At 41.7% G+C, this 25,928-nt stretch overlaps 2 protein-coding genes across 2 annotated transcripts in view; one reads left to right on the top strand and one right to left on the bottom strand.

Moving 5' to 3' along the window:
* LOC119719254 (corticotropin-releasing factor receptor 1-like) overlaps positions 1 to 11,380 on the top strand; it is a 50,952-nt gene extending 39,572 nt beyond the window's left edge. Inside the window, exons 3-12 of the mRNA XM_038188630.1 lie at positions 355 to 468; positions 642 to 736; positions 2,023 to 2,105; positions 2,371 to 2,479; positions 3,430 to 3,589; positions 3,906 to 3,966; positions 4,534 to 4,615; positions 6,228 to 6,319; positions 6,916 to 7,105; positions 7,957 to 11,380. Of these exons, the coding sequence (XP_038044558.1) occupies positions 355 to 468; positions 642 to 736; positions 2,023 to 2,105; positions 2,371 to 2,479; positions 3,430 to 3,589; positions 3,906 to 3,966; positions 4,534 to 4,615; positions 6,228 to 6,319; positions 6,916 to 7,105; positions 7,957 to 8,469 (1,499 nt within the window). The 3' untranslated portion in view covers positions 8,470 to 11,380. The remainder of the gene's footprint in view (positions 1 to 354; positions 469 to 641; positions 737 to 2,022; positions 2,106 to 2,370; positions 2,480 to 3,429; positions 3,590 to 3,905; positions 3,967 to 4,533; positions 4,616 to 6,227; positions 6,320 to 6,915; positions 7,106 to 7,956) is intronic.
* Positions 11,381 to 14,471: 3,091 nt separating this feature from the next.
* Positions 14,472 to 25,687, bottom strand: LOC119719253 (low-density lipoprotein receptor-related protein 4-like). Its single transcript, XM_038188629.1, has 13 exons — positions 24,552 to 25,687; positions 23,337 to 23,576; positions 22,524 to 22,677; positions 22,145 to 22,291; positions 20,928 to 21,045; positions 19,344 to 19,521; positions 18,744 to 18,866; positions 17,962 to 18,207; positions 17,441 to 17,600; positions 16,941 to 17,068; positions 16,501 to 16,776; positions 15,823 to 16,021; positions 14,472 to 15,642 (listed from the first exon to the last, which is right to left on the bottom strand). The coding sequence occupies exons 1-13, from the start codon at positions 24,622 to 24,624 to the stop codon at positions 15,183 to 15,185; spliced, it is 2,502 nt and encodes an 833-aa protein (XP_038044557.1). The 5' UTR covers positions 24,625 to 25,687; the 3' UTR covers positions 14,472 to 15,182.
* Between the last annotated feature and the right edge of the window lie 241 nt (positions 25,688 to 25,928).

Genomic DNA, 25,928 nt, shown 5'->3' with positions numbered 1-25,928 from the left:
ACATATTCTCACTCGTAGCTGCTGTCAAACTCGCATCACATTATGTTAAACATAACCTTTACAGGTTGCCATTGTCTCATTTTTTTCAGGAAAGCAGTTCTGTCAGTAAAATCAGTTGCTCAAGGACACTAATCTCATTCGTGGGTTCTATAATTATTGCAAGTTTCCTAAAGCAGGTCACCGTAAGATACCCTCCAGAGCTCTTAAATCTAAAATTCTCATTTTCTCACAAGTCATTCCTTATTGCATATAAAGCTGCTGTTGAATGGCATTCAGAGATGTAACATCTGAATTTGTTCCTCCTGATTTTTCATTTGTTTCAAGTATCATTCCATTTTGTTTTGTTTTATCTAGACTTTCACTGCGGCGCACAATTTGATGGTATAACCTGTTGGCCACCCACCGCCCCGGGTGTCATTGCGGAGCTGACCTGCCCAGCAATGTTTGACCGATACCAAACAACTTCAGGTAGGCCTATGCAAAGCAGCCACAGACATTACTCGACACAGATTTCTTACATTTGACCTATTTTGTTGGTTGCTCTACATTTATTTCTGCTGAACTGCTTTTTGGGTATTGATTCAGCGGGGTGCAGCCCAGTAGCTCAATAAGATTCACCGTTTCGTGTATTGATTCAACAGTTCACAAAACATGCTTCCCGAACGCCACATGGAAGGTGGACGATGTACTTGCTATCTACGGAGGCCAGGGGGAGTGCCGATGTGTCCAGTGTGAGGTAAGCAGGACGCCCTCCAGCGTCCAATTATACTTGTTAGAGTGCTTCTTACACAGAGTGGCCGATTAACGTTAATAGAAAATGCTATTGAGGAAATACATGTGCTAAGGAAAAATCTGCCACGAACAGGCACATCATGCAGGCAATATACTTGAAAACATTCGGGCCGGTAACCCATTTCTTTGTTAGCAAATTTCTTTCTGCTTAATTAGCAAATGTCTTATATTGCCCTTAATTGATATGATAATTGTGAGACCGTTGCGATCACAGTGATGGTCACATCGAGTTTCACCGCATCAGAGGTTCGCTTGGACATCTATGCACACTAGCTTCTACCATCTCTGTCAACCCCCTTCCTTTAACGCTGTGCTCTGAGTGAGTATGGCGTCTGGTCGCCTCGCCCACTCTGACTGCCTCAGTGAACGGCGTCGGAATTCCTGCGACTCGCTGGGATTTGCCGAGTCTTATTCCCGACAAGGTTATCACGCACGACACCAGTGTAACGAGGAATGATACAGAAATGAATTGGAATCGATCTGAAATTAGAACGAGAATGTAACATGACAAATAAAGTGATAGTGATTAAATACTCTGGAATTGAATTCCGGAGTTTAATTGGCCTGCATGCATGGACGGCAGTTTACTTAAGGAATGTAGGCTTAATCTTATAAGAGCCTAGGGCGGAATCCGCCCCTTCTCCGTAATCATCAACATGCGGTGTACTTCTGTGTCCATCCATGATTTCTTTCTTTGGTCCGATATCTTGTTATCATTATTATTGACATTCATTCCACAAGGTTTTGATCTTTTGAACTAAAATTAACCCTAAAAGGGCCGGGGCGGAATCCGCCCCCTTCCCTCCTCAAGTTTTTCCGCGATAGCGTTGAAAAAAATTGTGACTTTTTACCCTCGAGCCTTGCGCATCTTTTGGTACCAAAATTTTTCCCATATACGTCGTGTGCTCAGAGCAGAATTGCCATTCGTACATATTAATAATTAATTAGCCATAATTCCAAAACCCTTTGACCTATAGTCCTGAATTTTTTGGGGTATATTTGTGAAGAGTTGCTCTATGCATGTACCGAGTTTCAAAAATGTTCGTCACTCGATGCCCGAGATCTTAGGGGGCGGAATGCGCCCCCCCCCCCCCCCAGGCTGAGAGATGGTCAAAATAAACCAGCCCTTTTAGGGTTAAAACTCCCCTTTGTAAACTTAGTGTGAATTAACATATTTACCGATTAGTCTTCTTATTTGTAACTTTCGTTTCCTTTTCACGCTTGCCACAGGTTGTCGGCATTCTACTCAATCTGGGATACGGTCTGTCGCTTGCAGCATGCGCCGTCGCCTTCATCATATTCATGACCTCAAGGTACGTGAATTATATACTGTCAACTAGGTTTCTTTTTGTCAGGAGTTTTTTAGAAGGGTTTGTGAGTCTTTTAATTGAGAAGAGACTTTACATTTATTGTCATCCCTGCTCAATCAATACACATAACCTATAAGACGTCAAGGTGCAAAACATATAAACTACTTTCCTACCTACGTTAATACAGAACTATTTTTTTCGCATGTGATGCATCCTTTGTATGCACATGCTATTGTAGGACCTTACCTTTGACCTTTGACCTTTACAGAACCCTACGCTGCACGAGGAACCTAATCCATTTGCATCTGATCTGCTCCTTCATGCTGAAGTACATGGTATATTTCATCCAGCCTCCCGTTGTGGTCTTGGAGTCTTTGGTACGTCTTTGAACTTTGTATTGAATAGGCTTCCGTAGGTCGATTTGAATACCAAACGAATTCGAGGGTATTTTACCTAGGATAAAGTTTGGGAAAAGGTTTTGTTAGAACTTTTCAGGGTTCATGACGTAAAAGGATCCAAGCTCAGAATGTGTAAACTGACAGACAAGTTCTAAATAGACGGTGCCTGTTATCAGCGTCATGCTATTTGTATTAAGACCAGCTGTAACTTCTGTTCAACCAAAATATATTCTGTGATTTCCAAACTGTCTGTCTGATGAATTTTATTTCTTAAACCGGGAAACAAAGATTTGTCTCAAGATCTCAAATATCTCTAGGAGTTTCCTCATGTCTATTTTAGAATCTGATTGAGAGTAATCATCTGATTGGCTGCCGAAAATCAGAATAATAATCGAATTCATAAAGCGAAACAAGAACGATTTCATGTCTTATTCTGATTTACGTGACTATTTGTCAAACGTTCTTTCCAAGGCATGAAATCGGATTTCAGTATCAATTATTGAGTTAGAGTGACAGGTAATCTCGGCTTTTCTTCTTGCGAGTGGTAAGATTAAATCAGTCACTGAAGTTTAGAAATCATCAGATCGGGGCAAATGTGCCTCTCATCTTTTCTAGTGACTTGTAAGTCGTTATCGAGGCTACGTAAGTGGCTTATACTTTCTAAATGGGCCAGATTGTTCGCGATACGGAGTACGCTCGGCACAAAAAAGAATTGCCTGAGTTTGAGACCTATTGTTACAATGGTGATCAGGTTTTGGTAAACGGAGCACTTAAACTATTGTACTGCATGATGTTGTCACTATGGAAGATGTGTATCGTTGGAAGAGGGGTCGAGCGCCCTCCAGCGTTTTACATCAGTCCTTGTTCCTACCGAGATTTACTTCTTACTGTTAGAATGTAAAGGTAACCTTTGTGAAACCTTTCTGCAGCACCCGAAGCGAGTGGTCGTGTTCCTGCTCTACTACTTCGAGCAGACCAATTACTTCTGGATGTTTGTTGAGGGGCTCTATCTACACACGCTGGTGGTCTTTGCTCTCAGAATCGACGCAGACAAGATCAGCTTCTTGGTATACTGCGTCATCGGCTGGGGTAAGTTTTATCTAATGGGCTTGTGCATCTACCTAGAGGGCGCTGTTCGTTTACTGTCGTGCCAAGTGAGGGCACTAATTTGTGATATTAGGAACTTAAGCCTCCCCGTGGGACAGGTGTGTGTTTAGTCTTCAATTGAATGTGCACAAACCTATGTATGTGCATGCACTGCGATTAAAATGGTGCCGTGAGCTTTCTCATTGTTTCAAGTTTTGTGTATTTCGCCTCCAGAGGGCCACTGGTGAACCGTTAGCCTTATTGAAGTGTTCACTGTGCAAAGTAATATTGAAGAGAGTGTGTCTCTTTGTTTTACCAGCCATGCCTCTGGTTTTCGTGGGAGTTTGGGCCATCGTCTCTGTTGCACTGTATCCTGAAGGGTAAGCTATACGGAAAGTATTTTCCATACTTTACATATCAATTATTCTTTCATACAATCATATGACGCAGAGACATCACTAATATACTCAAACACACACAGACAAGTGTATATTTGCCGCAATCGGGGACCCCCTATTGTCCCTCTTTTGTTTGTACTCTTACTTTTTAGAGAAGACCTCCCATATGTTTTGTACACGAATCCAAATTCGAGGACCTCTCGGGAATTGGGGACCCTATTGTCCTCTATTGTTCAATGTCCCCCATTGAATGCAGAAACAAACTCACTCACACAAATTTCATTTGTACCACAACTGAAAAAAAACACTCAATGTCTTCCATTTTATATACACAAGGTATGTTTTGTACACAAATCCAAATTGGGGACCTTTCGGGAATTGGGGACCCTATTGTCCTCTATTGTTCAACGTTCCCCATTGAATGCAGAAACAAACTCACACACACACATTTCATTTGTACCACAAATGAACAAAAAAAAGCACTCAATGTCTTCGATTGTATATACACAAGGGAGATATAATATTATTATTGTATCTCTATGTTTTCAGTGATCTCATCGACTATACAGTGGAAACCACAGTGGTACACGAATACGTCTGCGTGATTGGGCCCATTCTCCTCGTGTTGGTGGTGAGTGTCTGTTAACCGTCAATTAGGTTTGTTAAACTTCTTTCAGAAAGACATTTGAGAACCTTGAGCCAAAAAGTCTGATAGTTTGCATAGTGTTTATATCAAAAGAGACACCAAACGATTTTGGCGTGTCATTGCATGTGTATTTTGAACTCCCTGCTTGAGCAGTCATATAAATGGGTCTTGTGGAATGGTGGCATGAATGGCTTGACCTACATAGGTAAGCGTACTTGAATGCCTAAAGCGAAAACATTTTTCCCCCATTCCATGTGCAAAGTTTACCAAGCCGATAAAATCGTGTATCGTACTCCGTATTTGTCTCTCCACCTCGCCTCCACTGGTGCCTCGCTGACTCGCGAGGTATCACCTTTCATATTGATTGCAGGACCGATAACTTTGCGCTATTGATGGCCGCCAGATCACGGCAAGCAAAACATTATCCATCATCTGTTATTCCTTTTTGAGCTCTGTTTCCTGCGGGTTGTTACAGCGTCATTATTGCCAGACTTGGGTAGTGTTACAGATTGATTGCTCTACATGAGCCGGACGGAGAGATTCTGTCACGCGCCAGAGCATTTCCAGACCGATTTTGAAAGGTATTTTCTCGGAGACATTGTTGGTGTCACTTTGGTGAACATCCATGGTTCTCATCAGTGAGCTGTTTGATAACCATTGCCATGAGAGGAACGTAAGCACATTAAAGTCATGTTCCTAGGAGTTGTTTTAAGTTGGTTGTACCATGATTGTAAGGCTGAGTTTTGATTTGTCAATGGGAGATAGTTAATTTTGCCAGATGATTTCTCTAGGTACTTAATCTTTCAAAGGATTCGCCTTTTTTCAGGCAGGTCAATATTTCTAAGTTCAGGCAGTGATAGCCTTCCTTCTTCCGACTTTTGTAAGGCTTTTAACCACGTCAGTTTTAAGGCAGAGTACAAAGTTTTGGTGAAGAAGGATTATCTGATACTATAGAAATTGAATCTTTGGGGTGGATTCTCGCCGTTTTGACTTTTGACTGGGAAGGATTAATTGGTTATGGATGTCGTGGGTCGTGCTTTCGCCTATGCTTGTTCTGTTATGTAGATGATAGATACCTGGCGTGCCTTGTAACGACAGCATTCTCGTTCAGAATCCACCTTATGCTAGCAAAGATTAGAATCTCTCTGTGTCGTGTCTGCGCTAATTAACCACACGAGGTCGTTCATTATAATTAGCATCGCATCGAGACCCCCTTAATCTTAATCTTAGTGGGTCGTGTTGAAAATCCATGTAAGTGTTGGTACAAGAGCCAGAAAACAAATTAGTTTCTCATTTAGTTGGCGTGCATTTAATTCGTCTTAATTAGTCATCATCGAGGAGTACCAGACAAAGTCTTTGAGACGCGTCAGGTGATTTGTTCAATTTGACTGATAACTTAAACTGTTCTTGATAACTTCAAGTTTTCTCCTGCTCAGCTGTTAACAGTTTTCTCCTTGGCCTAATGGCCTAGTTGCTACTTATGTACACGTACTTGCCTTCTCGACGCCACAAAACTCTCACACGATACAATCAGACCAAATGCTCGGAAATGAAGGCTAATGATCATCATTATCTCTTTATCCATCTCCCATTTCAGATCAACTGTTTCTTCCTCCTAAACATCGTGCGTCTGTTGATGAGCAAGCTACGCATGCAAAGTAACCGTACAAGTGACATCAAACAATACAGGTAAACAGCGGGGTTTGTCAACGGGTTGTTACCGGAGCATCTCCCGCCGTCTCAAGGGGAAAAAAATACCGCCTTGTTTGCTCTCTGCTCGCGTCCTTGCGATGAGTGTTTGTATACGGCTCTTTTCAGAAGAAGGCTGATATCTTGAGGAAGTGTTTGAGAATACTAAACACAGACTGACCGTCGCACGTCCGCACGCTTGTCTGACGTGAACAATTCTCGTCATGTTTCAGTTTGTGACTTGATGCTCTCGTATTTGTTTCTTGATATTGATACTTGCGCTGATAAATCACCAAGAATGGGGTGTTTGGATACCAATTAGGACCGAGGTACGATTCGTGACCAGACAGCGCGGCCTCGTTACGTCGAAATTCGATACTGTGTGACACTCATTTCCTTTCCTGGTATTCGGTTTTATTTCGTTCTCAAGAAAGATCATTTTGGTATTGATTAAGAGCCATAACTCTCAGTGAGAATATATGTAGTAGCTGGAGGAGAAACTAAGGGAGGCTACAATCGTGAGACTATGGATGGGTGTTGTGGCAAATAGTTCGACTTTTTCGATGAGTTTTTTGTGTGTCGTTTTGTTTTTACAGGCGAGCTGCGCGAGCAACTCTCTTCTTGGTAGTCTTACTGGGAGTTGGCTACGTCCTGATGCTGTGCCGGCCCTTCCTGGAGGAGAACCTGCCAAACATCGTCAAGCTCATCTTTGAGTACGTCAGTACCTTATTGGCCGGCACACAAGGTCTCGCCGTAGCTGTTATCTACGTCTTCTTAAACACAGAGGTAGAATCTTGTATTCTTTGGAGGCTTTACATGCATACCCTAAATCTGAATCGCATGCCACCCTGCAACACGGCTATCGTTTCGTACATCATTTTGGGACATCATCCGTCAGTTTAGCATTCAGGGTTCAGATTCTGAAGTCTGGTTTACCAAGGGCGAAGTTGAACGAGAGAAACATAGACAAACGATGTTTGAGAAAAAGTCTGGGTCAGTTTTTCTTTTGGTACGATTGGTTTGCATTTGTGAATCATGAGGCCGATGCGAAACGAAAGCCGTGTGGTATTTGGCTATTCGTGACTTATACAAAAGCGTGTATCTGGATTCTGTTTGGTAGTTGAGGGGCATTTTCAAAACGCTTTTAAGCATTCGTCTGTGCTAAGCACTGGAAACTCTGGCTTAGCATAACAGACAAATGCCAAATGTGTTAACTGCTTCTGGCTGATTTTAATACGGTTTTTGTTGCAAAACAATTATCTTACCATCATTCTCTGCTTAACAGCACTATGAATACAGAGCCTCGACACCTACCTATTCTAAAACAAAATGCATGAGTGTTTGTGTTAGCTGCGGCTGTTGGGATAAAATATTGTCTGCATGCGACGAATCTGTATGAGTTTTTAAAAAAAAACGAGCTGCTTCTCAAAAAAAGTGGTGAAAGCGAAACCAGTGTAGATGTGATGTTTCTCCCGCTTGGCAGGTGATTACCGTGTTACGCAGGAGATGGTACCAACGATGCGGCAACACAGCTTCGTCGTGCTGCTGCTTTAAGTGCGGCGACCGCTGGAACTCAGCCTAGCCCATGGCTGATGAGTGATTATTCTCAAACCATTCCCTTCCCCCTCCTTCACCAGGTCCGCACCGTGTTGAAGCGGAAGTGGCGCCGTCGATTCGGCCACAAGAGCCCGTCGTGTCTGAACCGCAAGCGCGCCAAGCCTCGGACTTCGTCCTACTCCAAGTACGACGACCAGACCTGCATGAGCACCATGCGCAGTGTGGCCCACAATGACACCGTGATGGACTGCTACCATGACGACGACCAGGGTCACCGGGGTCATCACCAGGGCAACAAGGCCGGCAACCGGGGCGCCACCACGCAGGGAAAGAACACGGGCACCGTTGCCAACGGGGACGCGAAGAAAACGGACGGCGAGGAAAAATTGGAAATGCAAGTCGTGAAGAACAACGGGACTGTCGGTAAATGGGATCGGACTGAGAAAGGAAACGAAGCGGACGAGGTTGAACCTCTCTTGGAGGAAGGAGGTAATCCTCCCAAACCCGCAGCCACCATTGTGATATCAGAGGCGACGCCCGTACACACAACTGCCAAGGAACCAAATGCCGAATATGAGGAAAACCAAGAGTGAGAATAAAACATTACTGGAGGTATCATACACCAACAATCTAACATTGAATACGGCGGCCATGTTTGTCGTGTTCCTCGTGGACTATGATCACTATGACTTTGGTACTACGACAATGGTACCAGTCTGAAATGGGACATATTGCGAGTTCCATAGACTCTTCTTAAAAAGAGAGTTGTCCATCTTGAGCGAAACTATCTGGCATATAATATTGTACATAGTGTACCATAGTGTATACAAGCTACTTGCACAGACGCCCCTTTTGATATCCAGTGTGCCCCGCCCCTCCTTCTATCCGTTTCAGAACTCGATTTTGCCTCTACATATTTCTTAACTACCTGTGTTTATTTATTTTTTGAAGACAACACACTGTTTTCTATTTGTTTTGAAATTAAGTATGTTTAATTATTCTTTCTATGTCAAAAGCAACTTTGGTCCAGCAAAAGGACCGTATGAAGTTAAGGATGGCGGCAAATTACGTCACTGCCAGGATGTAGTGATAGAAGTGTATTTTCTTCAACACAAAATTATTTCATGTGACTTTGGTATTCTTGTGTTTCTTAATGTGAACCTGTGTAAAGTGGCCACCAAGTCTGATCATGAAGTGGCCGCTATAGGCAGGTTGCTATATAATGTAAGCATTGCAGTCGCCTGGCAGATTTTAAATGACTTCGCACTTGGGAAATGCGAACTTAATTTGTGAACCTGTGTCTACATGGCCTATCCCTAACGCGTGTAGAACAAAGTTCCTCTTCAGGTTTCGGGATATATTTCCCTCTGGAAAAAAAAGTAACCCACTTTATTCTTACTCGGGATGGGATTTGTAGCACTGCCTCCAGAAGGATTTTTTTCGAACGCCTTGGTACTTAATTCTCTTAGGCTTAAAACGAAACAATTGACGCTCTTCCAAAGAAGTAGGCCTACGCATACCGCTGAGGACAAACCTCTTTGTGTAGGACATTTTTTCCAAGCTTGGGTTGTGCAGTTTTTGTGCAAAACCATTCAGCTTTTAAATTCATCAAGGTAAGGCGATTAAAGCACTAGCAAACATGGCTGCCGGATAAGGTAGCCACACGTTTAACAATACTGGTGCAATGTTCGTCGCGTGTAAGTGGCAAATGTGTAACTACAAGATGAGGGCTTGGACCTGACTTGTCGAAGTAAAAAACTTGCATGGTAAGGCCTGCTGTTTTTCTGTTTTATGCTATAACGTTTGAGTGCGAATGTTCTCACAAAATAACGGTAATGCTGTACAGTGTATTTCAGAGCAACTTGGTGCCAGTAAAAAATTGAGGTATAGGAACATTTCTCCCTCGTAATCTCCGCGAAAGTAGGGGTAACATTCTGACAAGCATTTTCTTTATCAGAAGAAATCATTGTAGTAAATTTCAGCTAGGTATTTTGTTGAAAGTCTTGTATGTCGGTCATGTTGTGCCGTCCGCCATTTTGTTGTGCCGTCGCCATTTTGCCGAAGTTGCGAACCGTCTCATATGTCAATGTCCGAGGCGTGCTTGGAGGCCTTTGCATTTCGAATTGGAAGCCTTAGATTCTTGATGCATTTTTTTTAAGAACGCTTTGAATGTAAAGCGAAAGGCGTTGAATTTTAGAGGAAAAGTCGTTGTTTACGCAGTTTCTTATGGTAGAAACCTTTGCAGTATTAAAGCTGCAACGCCGTATTCCTAACTATATACATTATTTTGGTGCTACATATAATTTATTCTGCCAACATCTTTGAGGGATATGGTCGGTTCTCTAATGTCTGTAATTAAGTTGACCCCAATTGACCCCGGTCCTTGGTTACAGCGCTCTGCTTTTGTGCACTCTACATAGAACATAATCCACGGAACGTGTACAACTTCATTTTGTACCGTTTGGAGAATTCTAGTCATATCAATACATGTATCTACTGTACAAAATTGTGTATATACATTGTAATCTGTATACGTGCGCTATAAATCTGCACTTGTTTTTACATTGAAATCACGATAAACTGAAATTAACCTTCCAGATTACATTTTTCTATACTTATGGGAAATGAGTTTCGGATTTGGTATGGTCGTTATTATTCCAAGGCAACGGACAAAAATATGACTATTTTTTTTTGAAACTAAATGCTGGAACCTCCACAGAACCTAATATTTCTGTGTTTTGTTTCTTTTCTTTCTTTTTTAGACTTGTTTTAAGGTCTTTATCAACTGCTTCACCTATATAACTTCCATATTTCATACACAACTTTATGAGGTATCTTAACTGACAACTACCAATCCCTAATTATGAAAATGAGTTTAAATATACAATCAGACAGGCGGGTGTTGTTAATTTCTGGGTTGTATTTCTGGTTGCCAGGGCAATACGGCATACCACAATATAAATGGTATTTCTCGCCAACGGAAAAATGTAAATTTTTGATACAAAGAAAGTTAGCTGTAGGTTATCGTTCGACGAAACATTCCAATAATTGTTCAGTCTTGTCATTTCGATTATCTGTAGCATTCTGTAAAAACAATTTGAAAGAACGAACCGTCGTGTGCCCGGCAGAAGGTCATATGTGCGTATGCCCTTATGTGCGAACACGTGATCACGCAGCAAAAGGGCCTATGCAGAAAACTGCCTCTACTTTAATGAAATTTAATCGTTTTCGTCAGAAATTAATACAAGTGTTGTTCCAAAACTTATGATTCATACGTGTGACAAATTTCATAATACGTGTGGGAGAACATTGGATTCATATTACGCGTGGGCAAACATTGGAGCCTTTCAAAACAATTTTCTTAAAAATGATTTTTGCGTCATAACGCTCATACCCTTCTGCCGGGCACCCAACGATTAATTGTACTTGAAAACAGGTGCTTGTTATTGTGACGAAGCGGTGAGTGATTAATCTGTCGAATGAAATGCACGAGTATTAACAATGTACAGTGGCTCGTTAATTAATATATATGCGTTTGCATCTTCGTCAGAGATAGATACATGTATCAACGATACAGGTTGAGACAAACGTTTGGTTTTGTGACTTAAGTTTTGGTGCTGTTTAACTGTGTTCTGTGAACAGTGACATTTACTTTACATGTACGTGCTTTCCAATCGACTCTCTTCATCGTCTTAACTACCACTGTGTGATGTAAAACGTGTCAAATTGAAACTTCGTGAATCTTCCCATATTTTGAAAATATATTCGACAAACTATCAATTCAGGGGAAATTATGTTGCAAACTGGTGAAAGCCTTTAGGCAAAGTTTTGGCTCTTTTTAACCCCAATGCCCGGAGCTGGCGACGGAGCTGAAAGCCGTCCGTGGGCAAACAGTTTGGCATATGAAATTTCTTAACTATCATATCTCAGAAACAAACACGCATTTACAATCAGTTTTTCGTCACTTATGTGAACAATATTTTAATACCATTAAATTGAATTTTTTATAAATATGCTCAACAAGTAGGTGAAAATTGCTGACAAAAGTTGGTTTCCTTCATTTTTACACCACCCTGTATTGTTATTTATTGCCTTTATTTTGCATGGCCTTAATTGTTGCTAGAAAAAAAATATGGCGGCGGTGGGATTTCTACAGCCAATGAAATGTTGGCTTCCAATCCATATATTGTATTACAACATGTAACATTTAGCAAACGCGTTTCTGATTAGAGGCAAGTGATTTTTAAAAACAAAATCAAGTGACATTATATTAACAAAGTGTTAACGTATCTTGATGAGCTTGGCGGAGTCAAGGTTGTTAAATTTGGTCGCGCTCAGTGGCGTACGCAGGATTTTTTCAAGGGGGGTGTTTCAAAATTGGATGTCGTCATTTACGACGCTAGAAATGAAGATGGTAAATTGTGTTGGCGCCAGAAATAAAAAATAGTATCAGTGGGCTAAACTTTACGCTAAAATAAAAGTCAGGAGTTTGTGTTGGCGCCAGAAATAAAAGAGGGTATATTTGGACGGGTTAAACTCGAAGGGCCGTGAACCCACGACCATCAGTTATCTTTTTGAGCTAAAGCATAGTAAATCGGGAAAAAAATGTTCTGTGTCTTTAGAGTATGATGAACATATGAGTAAAGGGGTCAATGTGGGCAGTCCCCTCCCTCAACAGCATTTAAACAAAAAAAGAAGAAGAAATTCAAGAGAAAAAGTTACACGGGCTGCGGAAGTGCTAGGATCTGTTCTTGTTATTGGCTAAAATCACTCAGCTTCGTCCCCTGGATCTCATGATTCTCATCCGTTGGGAATCTTTGTGTAAACCGCCCCCACCCCTACGGCCAAACTTCAGATACAGGATACATATGCGCTCTGGTCACAGGAGCGGATTCAGACTGCCATTTGCCGGGGGGCCTAGAATTATTGTAATGAAGGGTCCAGCTCCTGCGAAGCCCTTACGGCGTGGGGTCCGGGGCCCGCTTAAGGGCCCCGGAAAAAATTTGGATTTTAGATGCTCTGTGGTGCAATCTGAGGCGATTCCTGGTCACTTCCACCGTTTAGAAAACGTTTTAAACATCAAAAATTCCATTTAAATTTGTTATTTTTTTTGTTTTGTTTATAAAGTTTGTTACGTACAAACCATGTTCCATCTCCGTATTTTTTCACAATTTTCTATTTTGGAAAGGGATTTATGCCACTTGTAGAGCCATTCGCTGCTGAAGGTACAAAATGGTGGGGGCACCGTTAGGGTGAAATTATAGCATAGAGGGAATTTGAATCCCGGGACATACCGTTATTTCGTTTTACCGTTTTGGATTTCCTCAAAAACAAAAACAGTAAACGAATCATCGACCGTTTTGTCGTTTTACAGTGTAATAAAACGACAAGCGGTATTAAGATAAATACAGTTTCTCCGTTTTATAAGTTTAGTAAAATTCATTATAGCATAACGATCAATGATTTTTGTTTTACAGATTACACAAATACAGACTGTTTTTTTATTCCAGTGTCATGGTTAACAGTCCGTGGTGCATTTTGTGGCGGTGGGCAAGGGGGTGGAGGGGGACCATGTTTTACACGAAGAAGTGTTACCTCGGCATAAGTAATGCGTGATGTGATTCCTGGCGCGGACCCTGACCCCTTTCTCATGCGATTCAGTCAAGTTGGTGGGGCTTAAAAAGTTCCAAGCAAAATGGCGCTGGAAAACTTCAAGGGAGGACATTACTTTTCACAATGGAAACAGGATGGTAATAAGACGTTTGATGAAGTTGCAGACATTTTGAAGGAAACTGGGGTTCAAGTCGACGCGGCTCTTCAATAGCCAATTCGCAAATGTTGTCGTGAGAACGAAATGTAAGGAGCGGGGCCCAGGCAATGACTCGATCCCAAGGACGCATTAATTAACATTCCGGTGCATTGCTTAATTGCCGAACCTTAAATCAAAAAATGGTCGGCAAGACTATTGACCGTTTTGTCATTGTTATGATTTTGTAAAACAACACTCTAAAAATAAAGCAACTAGCCGTTTAACGCTTTCTACAATTAAAAACAACAACCCAAAGTATTTTGTGTGTGTGACTTAATACCGTTGACCGTTTTGCAAAACTGTAAAACGAGAAAACGGTCAATGGTTCGTTTACTGTTTTTGTTTTTGAGGAAATCCAAAACAGTTAAACGAAATAACGGTATGTCCCGGGATTAATTTGGCCGGAGGACCAATGCGAGCGCGGAGCGCGAAGCACTTACGGCGTGGGGTGCGGGGCCCGCTGAAGGGCCCCGGGAAATTTTGGATCGTTGATGCTCTGTGGTGCAATCTGAGGCGTTTCCTGGCCAATTTTCCCCGTTTTTTTAGCAGAAGTTTTTTTAAATTATGAAGGGATATTTTGTTTCATTTGTTTCAAATACATATAGGCCTATATACTCTTGCTCTTATAAAGTGTCTTCTGTATTCAAAGCTTAAAGTTGAGAACATGCACATAATTTGTAATTGTTCCGCGCTCGGTCACATAACTCTCTTTTCCCTCCATATTTTTACATGGCAAAGGGGGGTGTTTAACAGCCAAAACACCCCCCCTGCGTACGCGCCTGGTCGCGCTTGTAGGTTCGAATGTACAAATGTAATTAATAAATCCAGTAAATGTTTTGATTAATGTCAATTTCTGTAAATATATAAATAAAATTATCACTGTACACTAAAATAAAAAAATTATCGAAGTTGTAAATACAATGTATTCAGTTCATAGTGAAGAGATGTGTCGGCGGTGTAACTTTAATACGGTCTGCTATTTGTGTTTCATGTGTGTCGAGACAGTGTGTCGTTTGACAAAAATTGTTTTATTGTAAAGAGTAAACATCAATACTTTTGAAATAATACGTCGGGCCCACATGGTAATGAAAATTAGATTTCGTTCCTTTCAGCCCATGGAAATCCAACTTAATTCACTTAAAATAAAACGTGAAAATATGCTACAAAATTTTCTTCTTACGAATTTAAAGAGACGTGTGTTTTAATTTTACTAAATTATAACGGCCATAAATTCCCATATGCATTAAATTCCCATATCCACAAAATTTATATTAGAATTTATTTACTTATACAAAAATAGCATGGAAGAGCAATAGATAGGCCTGCCCAGTTTTCCCGTGAGATCTGAAACTAAAAGTATAATTACATCTGAAGTTGAACGTTTCGGCAATACTGCCTCAGCTCAGTTATCTAAAGAAGAATGTAGCCATTATTTTCAGACACCTCAGAACCCAACAAAATAGTTAATGCTACTCCAAGTTTTTTTCCCTATCCGACTTAAGGTGCTTGTACCCTTAAGGCCATATAGTCCTGTTCTTGTGCTGCATCTGGCGTCAGATACGTCTGATCCGGGCGTGGTTGTGTCTTCTTAGCTCCTGGTTTAGCTGGAGGTTTGGGCGCCGGTTTCTTTGCTTTCGGGCGTTGCTCTGGGTTTTTAGGAGGGGCTGGCGCGGTTTTCTTCGGCGCGTCATCGAGCGTGATACGCTTGACGTAACGCGCGGACGCCGCCTCGTCACCATCTCCTTCCCTGAAGGCCGGATTCAGGTAGGCCTGGTAGGCAGCCCCGGATTTCTGGTACTCGTCGATGTCCTCGTAGATGGGGTCGCTCTTCTTACGGGCTGGGGGTAGAGGTGGAGGGTTGTTGTTGGCTAGGACAGGGGAGGGGAGACCGCTTGGGTCGTAGGAACCGACAAATGATGTGCTCCGGACTGACATAGGTACGTGGTCATCTGGGCCCCTAATTCAACAGGAAAAAGGAGGGTACAAATTGTAAATTCAGTTAATGGAAAGGAAACTAAATATCCTAATTGATGCGTCAGAACGATTTTACCGGTAGCCATAATAAGCCATATTAATAGTAATTTGTTTTGTATTTTTTGATTATTCGTTTATTTTTTGCAACCTATTTTTAGCTTACCTGCCGCCTTTTGATCGCGCACATTTCACCACACAGCAGACGACAAGGACGATGACCACAAGCAAGGCAAGCCCGCCCCCAGCGGCGGCGATGATCACGGTGAGGTTGAGGGCGCCATTCATAGGAGGCGAGGCAGTTGTCGTAGGCGAGGCGGGTACGTAGTCAGTGACTTCTGATCCACCTTCCGTCACCGGAGATTCTAATGACGAAAACAAAAATCATCCAAAGTTGATTAATGGCCAACGATTTTATTTCATTTTCAATTAAAGTTTGTGGCTGGATAAGCAGACAAGAGATGAGAAAGCAATGAATTGAGGGTCAGAAGAGGTGTCAAAAGACTGCATTTATAGATGCGGTGGGCTTAAAACCACGATAAGTCCACGATGGATTTATCAATTGAACCTTTTTTCCTTGCAAAAAGTTCATTTGTTATCAAATTTTGGACCAGATTTTGTAATTGCTAAACGATTCAAGAAGGCATTGAAAGGGGAAATAACCTTCAGAATGAGTTACATGTTTCTTGCTAAGACAAGAGAAGTTTGTGAGGTAAAAAGTCAGTAGTGCGTTGAAACGTATCAAATTACAAAATGTATTGTTACTTTACTATTAGTACAACAAAGTACAGCAATTATAGAAGCTGACTTGTATCATTTTGAAGTGTTGTGTGTGTGTTCCTACCTTCCTCAAAGATGTCCGCAGTTTCAAATGCAACAAGTCCCTGCATCCGCAAGAACTCCTCTTTCCCCACTTCCTCCAACCCTTGCCCCGTCCACCTGTCGGCCCTCGTTAGCCTGTGCCTCAGCCAATCAGTCCAGTAGACGTAGTCACCGTAGATTACAAGAGAGAACGGGTGCACCTCTTCGATGAATTCCACCAGGGTGATGCGATTGCCACCGTCCATGTCTGACATCTCGATGCGATCACGCAGCGCATCGCACCAGTACATCACTTCATCTGAGTTTCAGAAAAATAAATGTGGGACCAGAAGTTCTTAAATCCAGAAACGTTTCTTAGAATTAAGAGCTTAAATTTCCATGTGTAGATGAGAAAATTCTTGCATCAAGCTGGCCCTACTGTATTCACAGAGTCTTTACTACTGTTTCCATCTTGGAACTTACTTTGTGAGTCTAATGCCAGGCAGTTGGGCCATCCAAGTTCCTGATCCACTAGGACTTCTCGGTTAGTGCCGTCACGTGACGCACGCTCAATCTTGGCCACCGCGCCCCAGTCTGTCCAATACACGTCACTGGAAGGAAAAGTGCACAACACACAATCTATAAGTATGATCGTGATGATATGTATGCTATGGTCTAAATGGTCAATCGTAATTATTATGATGCCAATACCCTTCTAGACCCATGTTTTTACATTGGCTGCAAGGTAAACCACTGATGCCTTGGAGTCTATAATAATAGGCGCAGTATATACTGGACTCTTAAAGAAATACACTTGACCCATTTCCAATGCACATTAAAAGTGATGGGACTAGCAAACTAAGTACTCCAATCTGCAGGATTACGGTTCACATCTCACCAGAGCCACTGCTTATGTTTCTACTGTTTTCATCCCGATTCCCCTCCACTCTTCCTCCCTCCCAAACTCTGACTAGTTGACTCACCCATTCAGCAAGTCGACAGCGATAGCGCGGGGCTCGTCAAGATCTTGGTCGATGAAAACCCTGGCCCCGAAATCTATGCTCGCCACACCAATCTCGTTCTTGTCCTCGTCGGTCCAGTACACGAGTCGTCGCCTCGTATCCAGGGCAAGACCACCCGGGTCTGGATAAGAGAAGAATACATCAGACACGACGGACAAGTTAACATACTTTGATCTCAACTCTGTCATGGTGTATAATCGGTCATCAAAAAACTTCAAAACTCTGTTACACTTTTAGTACATTTTACGAGTTTCCTGAGGAAACCCCTATCAAACTTTTGTAGTATCGAGCACGTGCTTAAAATTCAGTGGCATCTCGTTGTCTTGGGTTTGTCAATGGAATTTACACATAACATACAATTCGCCACAGGAGGGCGGTTTTTTGGGGGGGGCGGGGGTACGTTGTCGTTGCTTCCCTAAAAACAAAAATTTCGACAAGTGCCTGGCTCAATCCAATATTCCTAGAAGAAAGGACGGGCCTACCGTTGATATTCCCAATCAGCACACTCTCCGTCATAGATCCGTCCAGCTTAGCCCTACGGATAGCCGAAAGCGCCCGATCAGTCCAGTACACCATACCCTCCACATGGTCATAGGCCAAGGATACTGGGAAAACCAGATCGTCTATGGCTAAGGCTGCGATATCGTGGCTGTCGGTGGACGCGTCGATTTGGAAGATGGTGTTGAGGGAGGAGTCAACAACAAGGAAGAAACGCTCGTCGCTGTAGTCTGCAGATTAACAGAAGAAGTGATTGCCCAGATTTCGTTTCTTATAAAAAATTATGAGGATTGTTATCGTTTCTTTTTAGGAAAATCTTCTGACCGTTCGACAGAGGGATTACCTTCGTGTTTTTGCATCAAGCCTGCCGCGATTCTGAAGATCATTTTAAAGAAATTTCAACGACAGATTTATCGTTTGAAAGACGTTGATGCGTCTTAAACCGTCATTGTATTTTCTCTTTGGACATTATCATAGCAATCTCATTTTTTGCATCCTCTATTATCCTACTTTAACTAGCTTTTTATGGCCCACTTAATGTTGTATTTATCCACATTCAACAGCAAAGAATATTTGGTAAATCTTGATCTAAACGCGCTGAGTGACTCCCTGAGAAAGTCAGAGGATCGAGATGGATGGAGGAAGCTGGTTGACAAGTCTTCAAGGGGTGCCCCACGATCAGAAGACTACGGGATAGGGACAAGGGGAATCTAAAAGAGCAGATGTCCTTCAGGTTAATTACAATGCGCAAGAACACCAAACTCACCGGTTACACACGAGACCCCGTCGTCAGCGAGTCGGTACCCTGTTCGGCATCCACAGGCTCGTCTGGCTGCGCTGGTTGGCAAGCATAGATGGTCACAATCGCCATTCAGGCCACCACACGCACCTGTTAGATTCATCACGTGACTGACATTAGTAGGCGTGTCTCTATCCTTTGGTCCGGGTAATTCAGCCGGCTTCCACAATCAACATCAGCGCCATCAAGTAATCGGAGTCGTTTGTTTTTAATGGATCTTGTTTTACATTTATGTTTTGTGTAATATTTTGTATATTATTTTCTGTCCACTTTTCTTGTATCAGCGCTTTTATTTGTGATGGTCTAAGTTTATTTTCATGTAATTTCAATGTGAGGGCTCCTTTGGAAAGCATATTTTAAAAAAAATATTGAAATGGACTATTCTCTGTAAAGATTACCATTATATTAGACCAAAAATACAAAATTGTGGTTTCACCAAACAAATATCATAACTGGGCAATGCTAAATCATTTTACCTTACTTCTAAAATGTTTAAAATCTCCAAAACACTAAGAAACTAGATCTCCCTGTTAGAGATTTGGTACGAGAATTTCCAAGTAAACTTACCCGTTAATCCATTCAGTCGTCTTGGTTGGTAAGCCATATCCTCCGTAGTTATTCCCAAGGCTTGGCCTGTATGCTCTAAGGTTTGCAGGACCTGGCCCTCATTGACACCTTGGTAGGTGATGGCCATGATCTTCCCATCGGCCTCCGTAGACTGCCACACTGTGGCGTACAGAACATCCTTAAAAAAAAAGATAACATTAGGCCAAAAAAAAAAGTCTCCGGTTTCTGGTATGGAGCTTGCCCAAAAAGTGGTGCGGCGACGCGGCTTTTTTTTTTTTTACCTGTTTTTTTTTTGCTTCAAATGTCGGCTGATGACTGCAAATGGTGCCCGACTAAACTTAGTGCAAATATTATGGGAGACCAGAGAGGCCACATAAAGCTTATTCTCGATCATAACCCCATCTAAAAACACGTTAAAATTGTGCAGCAGCAGGATTCCAGTCAATCCAGTGAGTTTGGCGGTTTTGAGACATCATCTTTCATTGAAAAAAAAAACTTTTCATTTTGCCGACGCGCATGGCTACGGCGACGCGCGCGCATACCAGAAACCGGAGACTTGTTTTTTGGCCTTATTTACATTTAGAGGGTGAGAGAAAACTATTTCTTGAGGTTATATATGAAAGCCATGGAATTTGGGACATTTTTAAAGCAGTCAGAGACAGAAACAACACCTGGAAAGTCATACAACAGGTAATATAGGCCCTAAGGGCCGGAAAGGAATCTATATTCCGGTAAGGCACTCCAGCCATGCTCGTTAGCAGAGGAGGCCTCTGAACTCAATTTTATTTCAAAAAAAAATTAGGTTTGGGCAGATTGTTGGCGCATCCGTCAGCTAAGCTGGATGGTGTATTTTAAGTTGACACCATAACTACAGGGTGAGTCAAAAAAAGCGGAACCAAAACCCCAAAAATTATATTTTATATTTAAAAAAAAATATTTAGCACCAAAAATAATAATGACTGGAAAGCCAATTTCATTAGGTACTTTTAGATGAAAAAATGACTGAAATTGGCCAATCCGTTCAGAAAATATCACCATTTAAACACAATGACCCGAAAACCTGTCTCGTCCAAAAAATGCGATTTCAAAAATCGTTGTCGCAATTTGTTGTCTTCAAACATCACCAGCGATAAAATCTCGGTTTAAACGTTAAAAATATTCAACAGAATCCCTTTGAAGGCCCGTGCTTTTAAAAAAGTACATTTTATAAATCATATTGTTTGCCTAGCCAGGGTTGTTTGTGTACTACAGTTGGTGACAGTTGTTGAAACAAGTATTCTGTGTCATTTTCTTTGTTGTTCCAAACAGTCAAAACACAAAATGAATTGCTTTTTTTTTTGGGACGAGACAGGTTTTTGGGTCATTGTGTTTAAATGGTGATATTCTTTGAACGGATTGAGCAATTTCAGTCATTTTTTCATCCAAAAGTACTTTTTAAAATGGGCTTTCCAGTCATTATTATTTTTGGTGCTACATATTTATGAAATATGAAATATATTTTATGGTGTTTGGGTTCTGTTTTTTTTTACTCACCCTGTATGTACGATACATGTATTACATTACCCTGTATATGCATCAACTTACTCCATGGATTGTAATGCCAAAGAAGTCGGCGCCAATCTGTTGGTAGAGAACCCTTCGGTCTTGCCCGTCGTAGGTCACTGACTCGATTTTGTCGGTTCCTCGATCAGCAAAGTACAATCTGCAAAACAAAGACAATGTAATAGTAAAAATAATCAAATCTTCCATGGTTTCTCGCAGTGAGGAAGGTACCAATGGCGCCGTTTTAAACTTGTTTTGTTGTTTGATGTTCAGAAGAGTGTAGCTGTAATGCAGTTTATTAATGCAAAGCTGAGTTGCTAATGGATAACAGCTAATTCTTCGCAGGACCACGAACGCGAATCTCTCACCATTACTCAAGAGGTTTACTCCAAATTTCATCATTCTTCTTTCACAGCAACAGTGTCGCATTGAGTTTGTGTAGTGCGCCCTCTTTTTGAAGAAATTGACGTTGGTAAAATGTACGGGAGTGCCCTTACACACTGTAGTTTTTGTTTTTGTTTACATTTTTTTCTTCAACAGTTTCTGTCGAATTTGAAATGGATTGTGTCGTATATTACAGTCAATAATGGGACGCAGTTTCAAATCAGTGCAATGTGTTTTTCTTAAGTTATCATCTCCACAAAGAGTGCTTTAATTTTGTTCCATTAAAAGTGACTCGAATTCGAATTAAATTTTTCGCGATTAGTACACTGTATTTCCTTTATAAATCATAATCAATTTATTCTTCAATGGTTCCCGTCGAACATTTTGTGTCCCATATATCGACCAATTATTGGACGTATTTTCAATTCAATGCAATGTGTTTTTCTTGAGTTATCGTCTCGAGAAAGAGTGCTTAATTTTTGTTCAATTTAAAGCGACTCGAATTCGAATTGAATTTTTCCCGATTAATAAATTGTATTTTCTTAAAATCATATTAAATTTATTCTTCAAGTGTTCCCGTCGATTTTCGAAACATTTGTGTCCTATATCCTGAACAATTATTGGACGAAATTTCAATTCAGTGCAATATGTTTTTTTCTTGAGTTATCGTCTCCACAGAGTGCTTTATTTTTGTTCACTTGAATTCGGATTGAATTTTAATAAACTGTATGTTCTTTAAATCATATTAAATTTATTCTTCAAGGGTTCCCGTTGATTTTGTGTCCTATATCCCGAACAGTTATTGAACCAGATTTCAATTCAGTGCACTGTGTTGTTCTTGAGTTATCGTCTCCACATATGCATCTTTCAAATACCTTTTCTCTTGGAAGTCTATGACTAGTCCGCTAGGGGAGACTAGATCGTTGTCCACGATGGCAAACCGTGCTGTGCCGTCCATGTCACTTCGCTCTATACGCCCCTCTTGGTCGGACACGCCTCTTAGATCGGCCCAGAAAAGTAACCTTAAGAAAGAACACCATAATTTTGATAACGATGTAATGCTATAGTTAATAAACTACTTAGCGAGTCAGCACTTGAACTAGTTAGCTTTTAAGGCCGGTATCCGTCTCTCATCTCGCCATGAATGTCATCACCTAGCAAGCTTAGATCAGAAGGCAAGTTTATGAAACAAAAACTCCTTTAAAACTGCCATCACGCGTCTTTGAATTATACACTTGTAGAAAAAAATCTTACCCATCGAAAGGTTCGGTAACGATTCCCCTTGGGTTTAGCACGTCATCGCTGACGATGATCGCTCGATTGTTTCCGTCATATCGAGACACGCAGATGTGATTCAACTGAAAGTCTGTCCAGTAAAGATTCTTGGCCAGCCAGTCAACAGCAACACCTGGAGGAGAATGGGATGGTGGGTTGGTTACATGGTTGATTCGTTAGTTGTCTCAACGGTCGACTTGTCCCGAGTCGAGTTGGCTCAACGGTCGACTTGTCTGACATTCGTTTGATAAGTTGGTCATTTTATTTGTAGTGTCTAGGTCGATCGGTCAGAAGCCATACGGGTTGATTGGTGTTGGATGATACCTCGATTGCTTGCTCGGTTAATAAGGGTTGTTCGCTCGTTACTTTGCTGCTTGTGGCTGCATGGCTGACAGATCGACTGGCTTTCTGGATGGTTTGATTTGCTTGCTTGCCAGTGCTAGTTTACTAACTTGCTTTAATTACTTTCTTTCCTGCAATGAGCCAGCCGACTACGGTCACTGACTGATTGACCGATTTTACATGTATACAATTTCAAAATGTTTATCCTAAATTTAGACCTCCTGCCAAATCCACCTCGACTAGGCAAGGCTTGTTACGGGTTTTTTTTTGGGGGGGGGGGGGGGGAGGGGGGCGTCTATCTTTCAAGTAATTTCCCAAATATCTTTCAAGTACATCATTGAGCATTCCTTTGGCAAGCAGTTTATTAAACTGAAATTAACTACTCTCGTAAAAGATTACAATAGACAAATAAATAATGATAAGTAACTCTCTCATTTGCAGTGTCCTCACCTTCAACGCTACCCAGTCCATACAACAGTTGCGCAGGCTGAGCCTGGTCACGTCTGTACTTAAACAGCTTCCCACTGATAATATCAGAGAAGAAGATGATGTTTTCGTTTGCATCCGTTGCCAAAGCAACCACGAAGTCTTGATCATCAAGGAAACAGACGGGATTTGTGAGCAGCTTAGTTTCGTTGTCGATCCGATAGGAACAGATGGACTCCCCTCTAGCTTCAACAATAGTGTTGGCTGCAATTTCAAATAGATTCGCAGAAATAATTATTGTGAGTCTTTGGTCTCTATTTGACCACTGTAATGGCCCAAGGGCGGATCCAGGGGGGGGGGGGGGAAGGGGGCCATGCCCCCCCCCCAAAAAAAACAACACCGAAACCAATTTTTTTTTTTTTTATGTGACGTCGCAATAAAGGCAGGCAATGAGTACACCACCATCTTTTCCTCAAAAAACATTGGCTAAGGCCAAAAAAAAAAGTCTCCGGTTTCTGGTATGCGCGCGCGTCGCCGTAGCCATGCGCGTCGGCAAAATGAAAAAGTTTTTTTTCAATACAAGATGATGTCTCAAAACTGCCAAACTCACTGGTTTGACTGGAATCCTGCTGCTGCACAATTTTAACGTGTTTTTAGATGGGGTTATGATCGAGAATAAGCTTTATGTGGCCTCTCTGGACTCCCATATATTTGCACTAAGTTTAGTCGGGCACCATTTGCAGTCATCAGCCGACATTTGAAGCCAAAAAAAAAAAAAAAAACAGGTAAAAAAAAAAAAAAAAGCCGCGTCGCCGCACCACTTTTGGGGCAAGCTCCATACCAGAAACCGGAGACTTTTTTTTTTTTGGCCTAAAGTGGTCAGAAATTGCCTCAGATCGCACCACAGAGCATCGATCGAGAATCCAAAAAAAATTCGGGCCTTTGAGCGGGCCCCGAACCCCACGCCGTAATTTTTTGACCCACTTTTTGGGAGACACAAAAAAAATTTTTTTGCCCCCCCCCAAAAAGGGGGTTCTAGATCCGCCCTTGTAATGGCCTCCAGTAACGTACTGCATTTGAGTCAAAATGGTGTAAAAATTAGTTTAGTAAACAATAACGTGGATACATTTTGGTTAGGTTGCTTTGAAAGAAGCAACTTGAACCAATGCAATTTCCACTTTAGGACATGACCGATTACTGTCTAATGAAACTGTATTTTTAAAGACACCATCATCTTACCTTTTGTTCCATCGAAATACACATCAGCCATTCCAAGCATCACTAGTAACCACGGTGACAGCAAAGGAGCCATTTAGAGGGGTTTTATTCTGCTTACTTGTATAAAGGTTAAGTTGACTCACCGCGCATATAGAGTACAGTTATTATTGTTTTGGTGCATGGGCTTAAACTTGCATGACTAGTTCCTGTGTAACCCAATCTCTCGGAACCATGGACCAAGGTTGTCTGTGCGATCGTTGTTCCTTGCTCTATGAATGATCCTAGCAAATGTACATTATGTACATGTACAATCAGTAGGCCTAAACAACTTGTTGGCAGCATCAAGCCTCAAGGATCCCCGCGATCCGGCACGTACAGCCGGCCAAGCACCACGCAGAGCTCGCGGTACAAAAGGATTTACTCTGTGACCCGGGGTCACTGAGTGTTGTTCCACTGAGGCCTACACTTTGCTGAAGACACTGACAAGCAATATACGATTTGGGGTTCAATGGTTGAGTAATGTTCTCGGTTTGCTAACTAAACGCGATGTCAACATGTAAGAAAACTAATGTGTTTCCTCTGTTGTTGAGTTGATCATGGAGATGTGATATATTCCCTAGGAGAGATGACCGAGTTATTTCTCGCAAGTCATCACAAATCTCACAGCTCCAGACTCGATACTCGTTCTGAGATGAGGTTAAATTCCGAATACGACGAAACAAGGGTTCCTCCGTCACAAGAAGGAGTAAGGTTCTTGCTGGAATGTAACTGATGAGACCGTCCTGGGAGAATTGTGGAAGAGAGTTTTCCTTTCACGCAGCGAAATGTCTTGATGCTATTGTAGATTTCACACCAGAAACTGGCATCAGTAAAAACGACTGAATTCCCCGTACAACATCTCTGGCCAGAGTACTCAGCCAAATTGAATTTCCGAATCTTTTTCTGAAGTTATAATGAGGAAGACACTCTAGACGAAAGATGCTTGAGACGTTGTACCAGGAAGTGATGGTGTCAGTTTGTTCGCATCGTCATCCGCAGCACAATGATGATCCCAACTTATGACACAGCTACAGAGAATGCATCGTCGGGCCTAATAAGCTATTATTCACCACCAACACTGAGTGAGTGGCCAGTCACCCATAGGGGTGCACGATGGGGCCCACAAGGGGTGGTCAGGGAACAATAGAGGTCTGATTACGTAGGCAAGGTGTACATGTACAATAAGGGAATACTGTTACATGCACTTATGGTCAGGAGATGGAATAAGTTTACAATACAGGGATCATTGATGGATGCGTGTTTGCGGCTTAAATTTTCAGTTACATTCTGTGTAAGAAAGAAATCTGCAAGACTCGTATACTTTAAGGGAATGTACATCATTGGCTTTCGCTGTAATTT

This window comes from Patiria miniata, unplaced genomic scaffold (genome assembly GCF_015706575.1).
Source record: "Patiria miniata isolate m_02_andy unplaced genomic scaffold, ASM1570657v1 HiC_scaffold_8, whole genome shotgun sequence".
NCBI classification, from domain to species: Eukaryota; Metazoa; Echinodermata; class Asteroidea; order Valvatida; family Asterinidae; genus Patiria; species Patiria miniata.
Note: the sequence above shows the minus strand (reverse complement) of the source record. Positions and strands in the feature narration are given on the sequence as shown.

Coding starts and splice junctions, on each gene's coding strand:
- LOC119719253 (XM_038188629.1), bottom strand. CDS start 24,624: ATGGCTCCTTTGCTGTCACCGTGGTTACTAGTGATGCTTGGAATGGCT. Junction 16,022..16,500: donor TGCGGACATCTTTGAGGAAG/GTAGGAACACAC, acceptor TTTCGTCATTAG/AATCTCCGGTGACGGAAGGT. Junction 15,643..15,822: donor GCGCGATCAAAAGGCGGCAG/GTAAGCTAAAAA, acceptor CTGTTGAATTAG/GGGCCCAGATGACCACGTAC.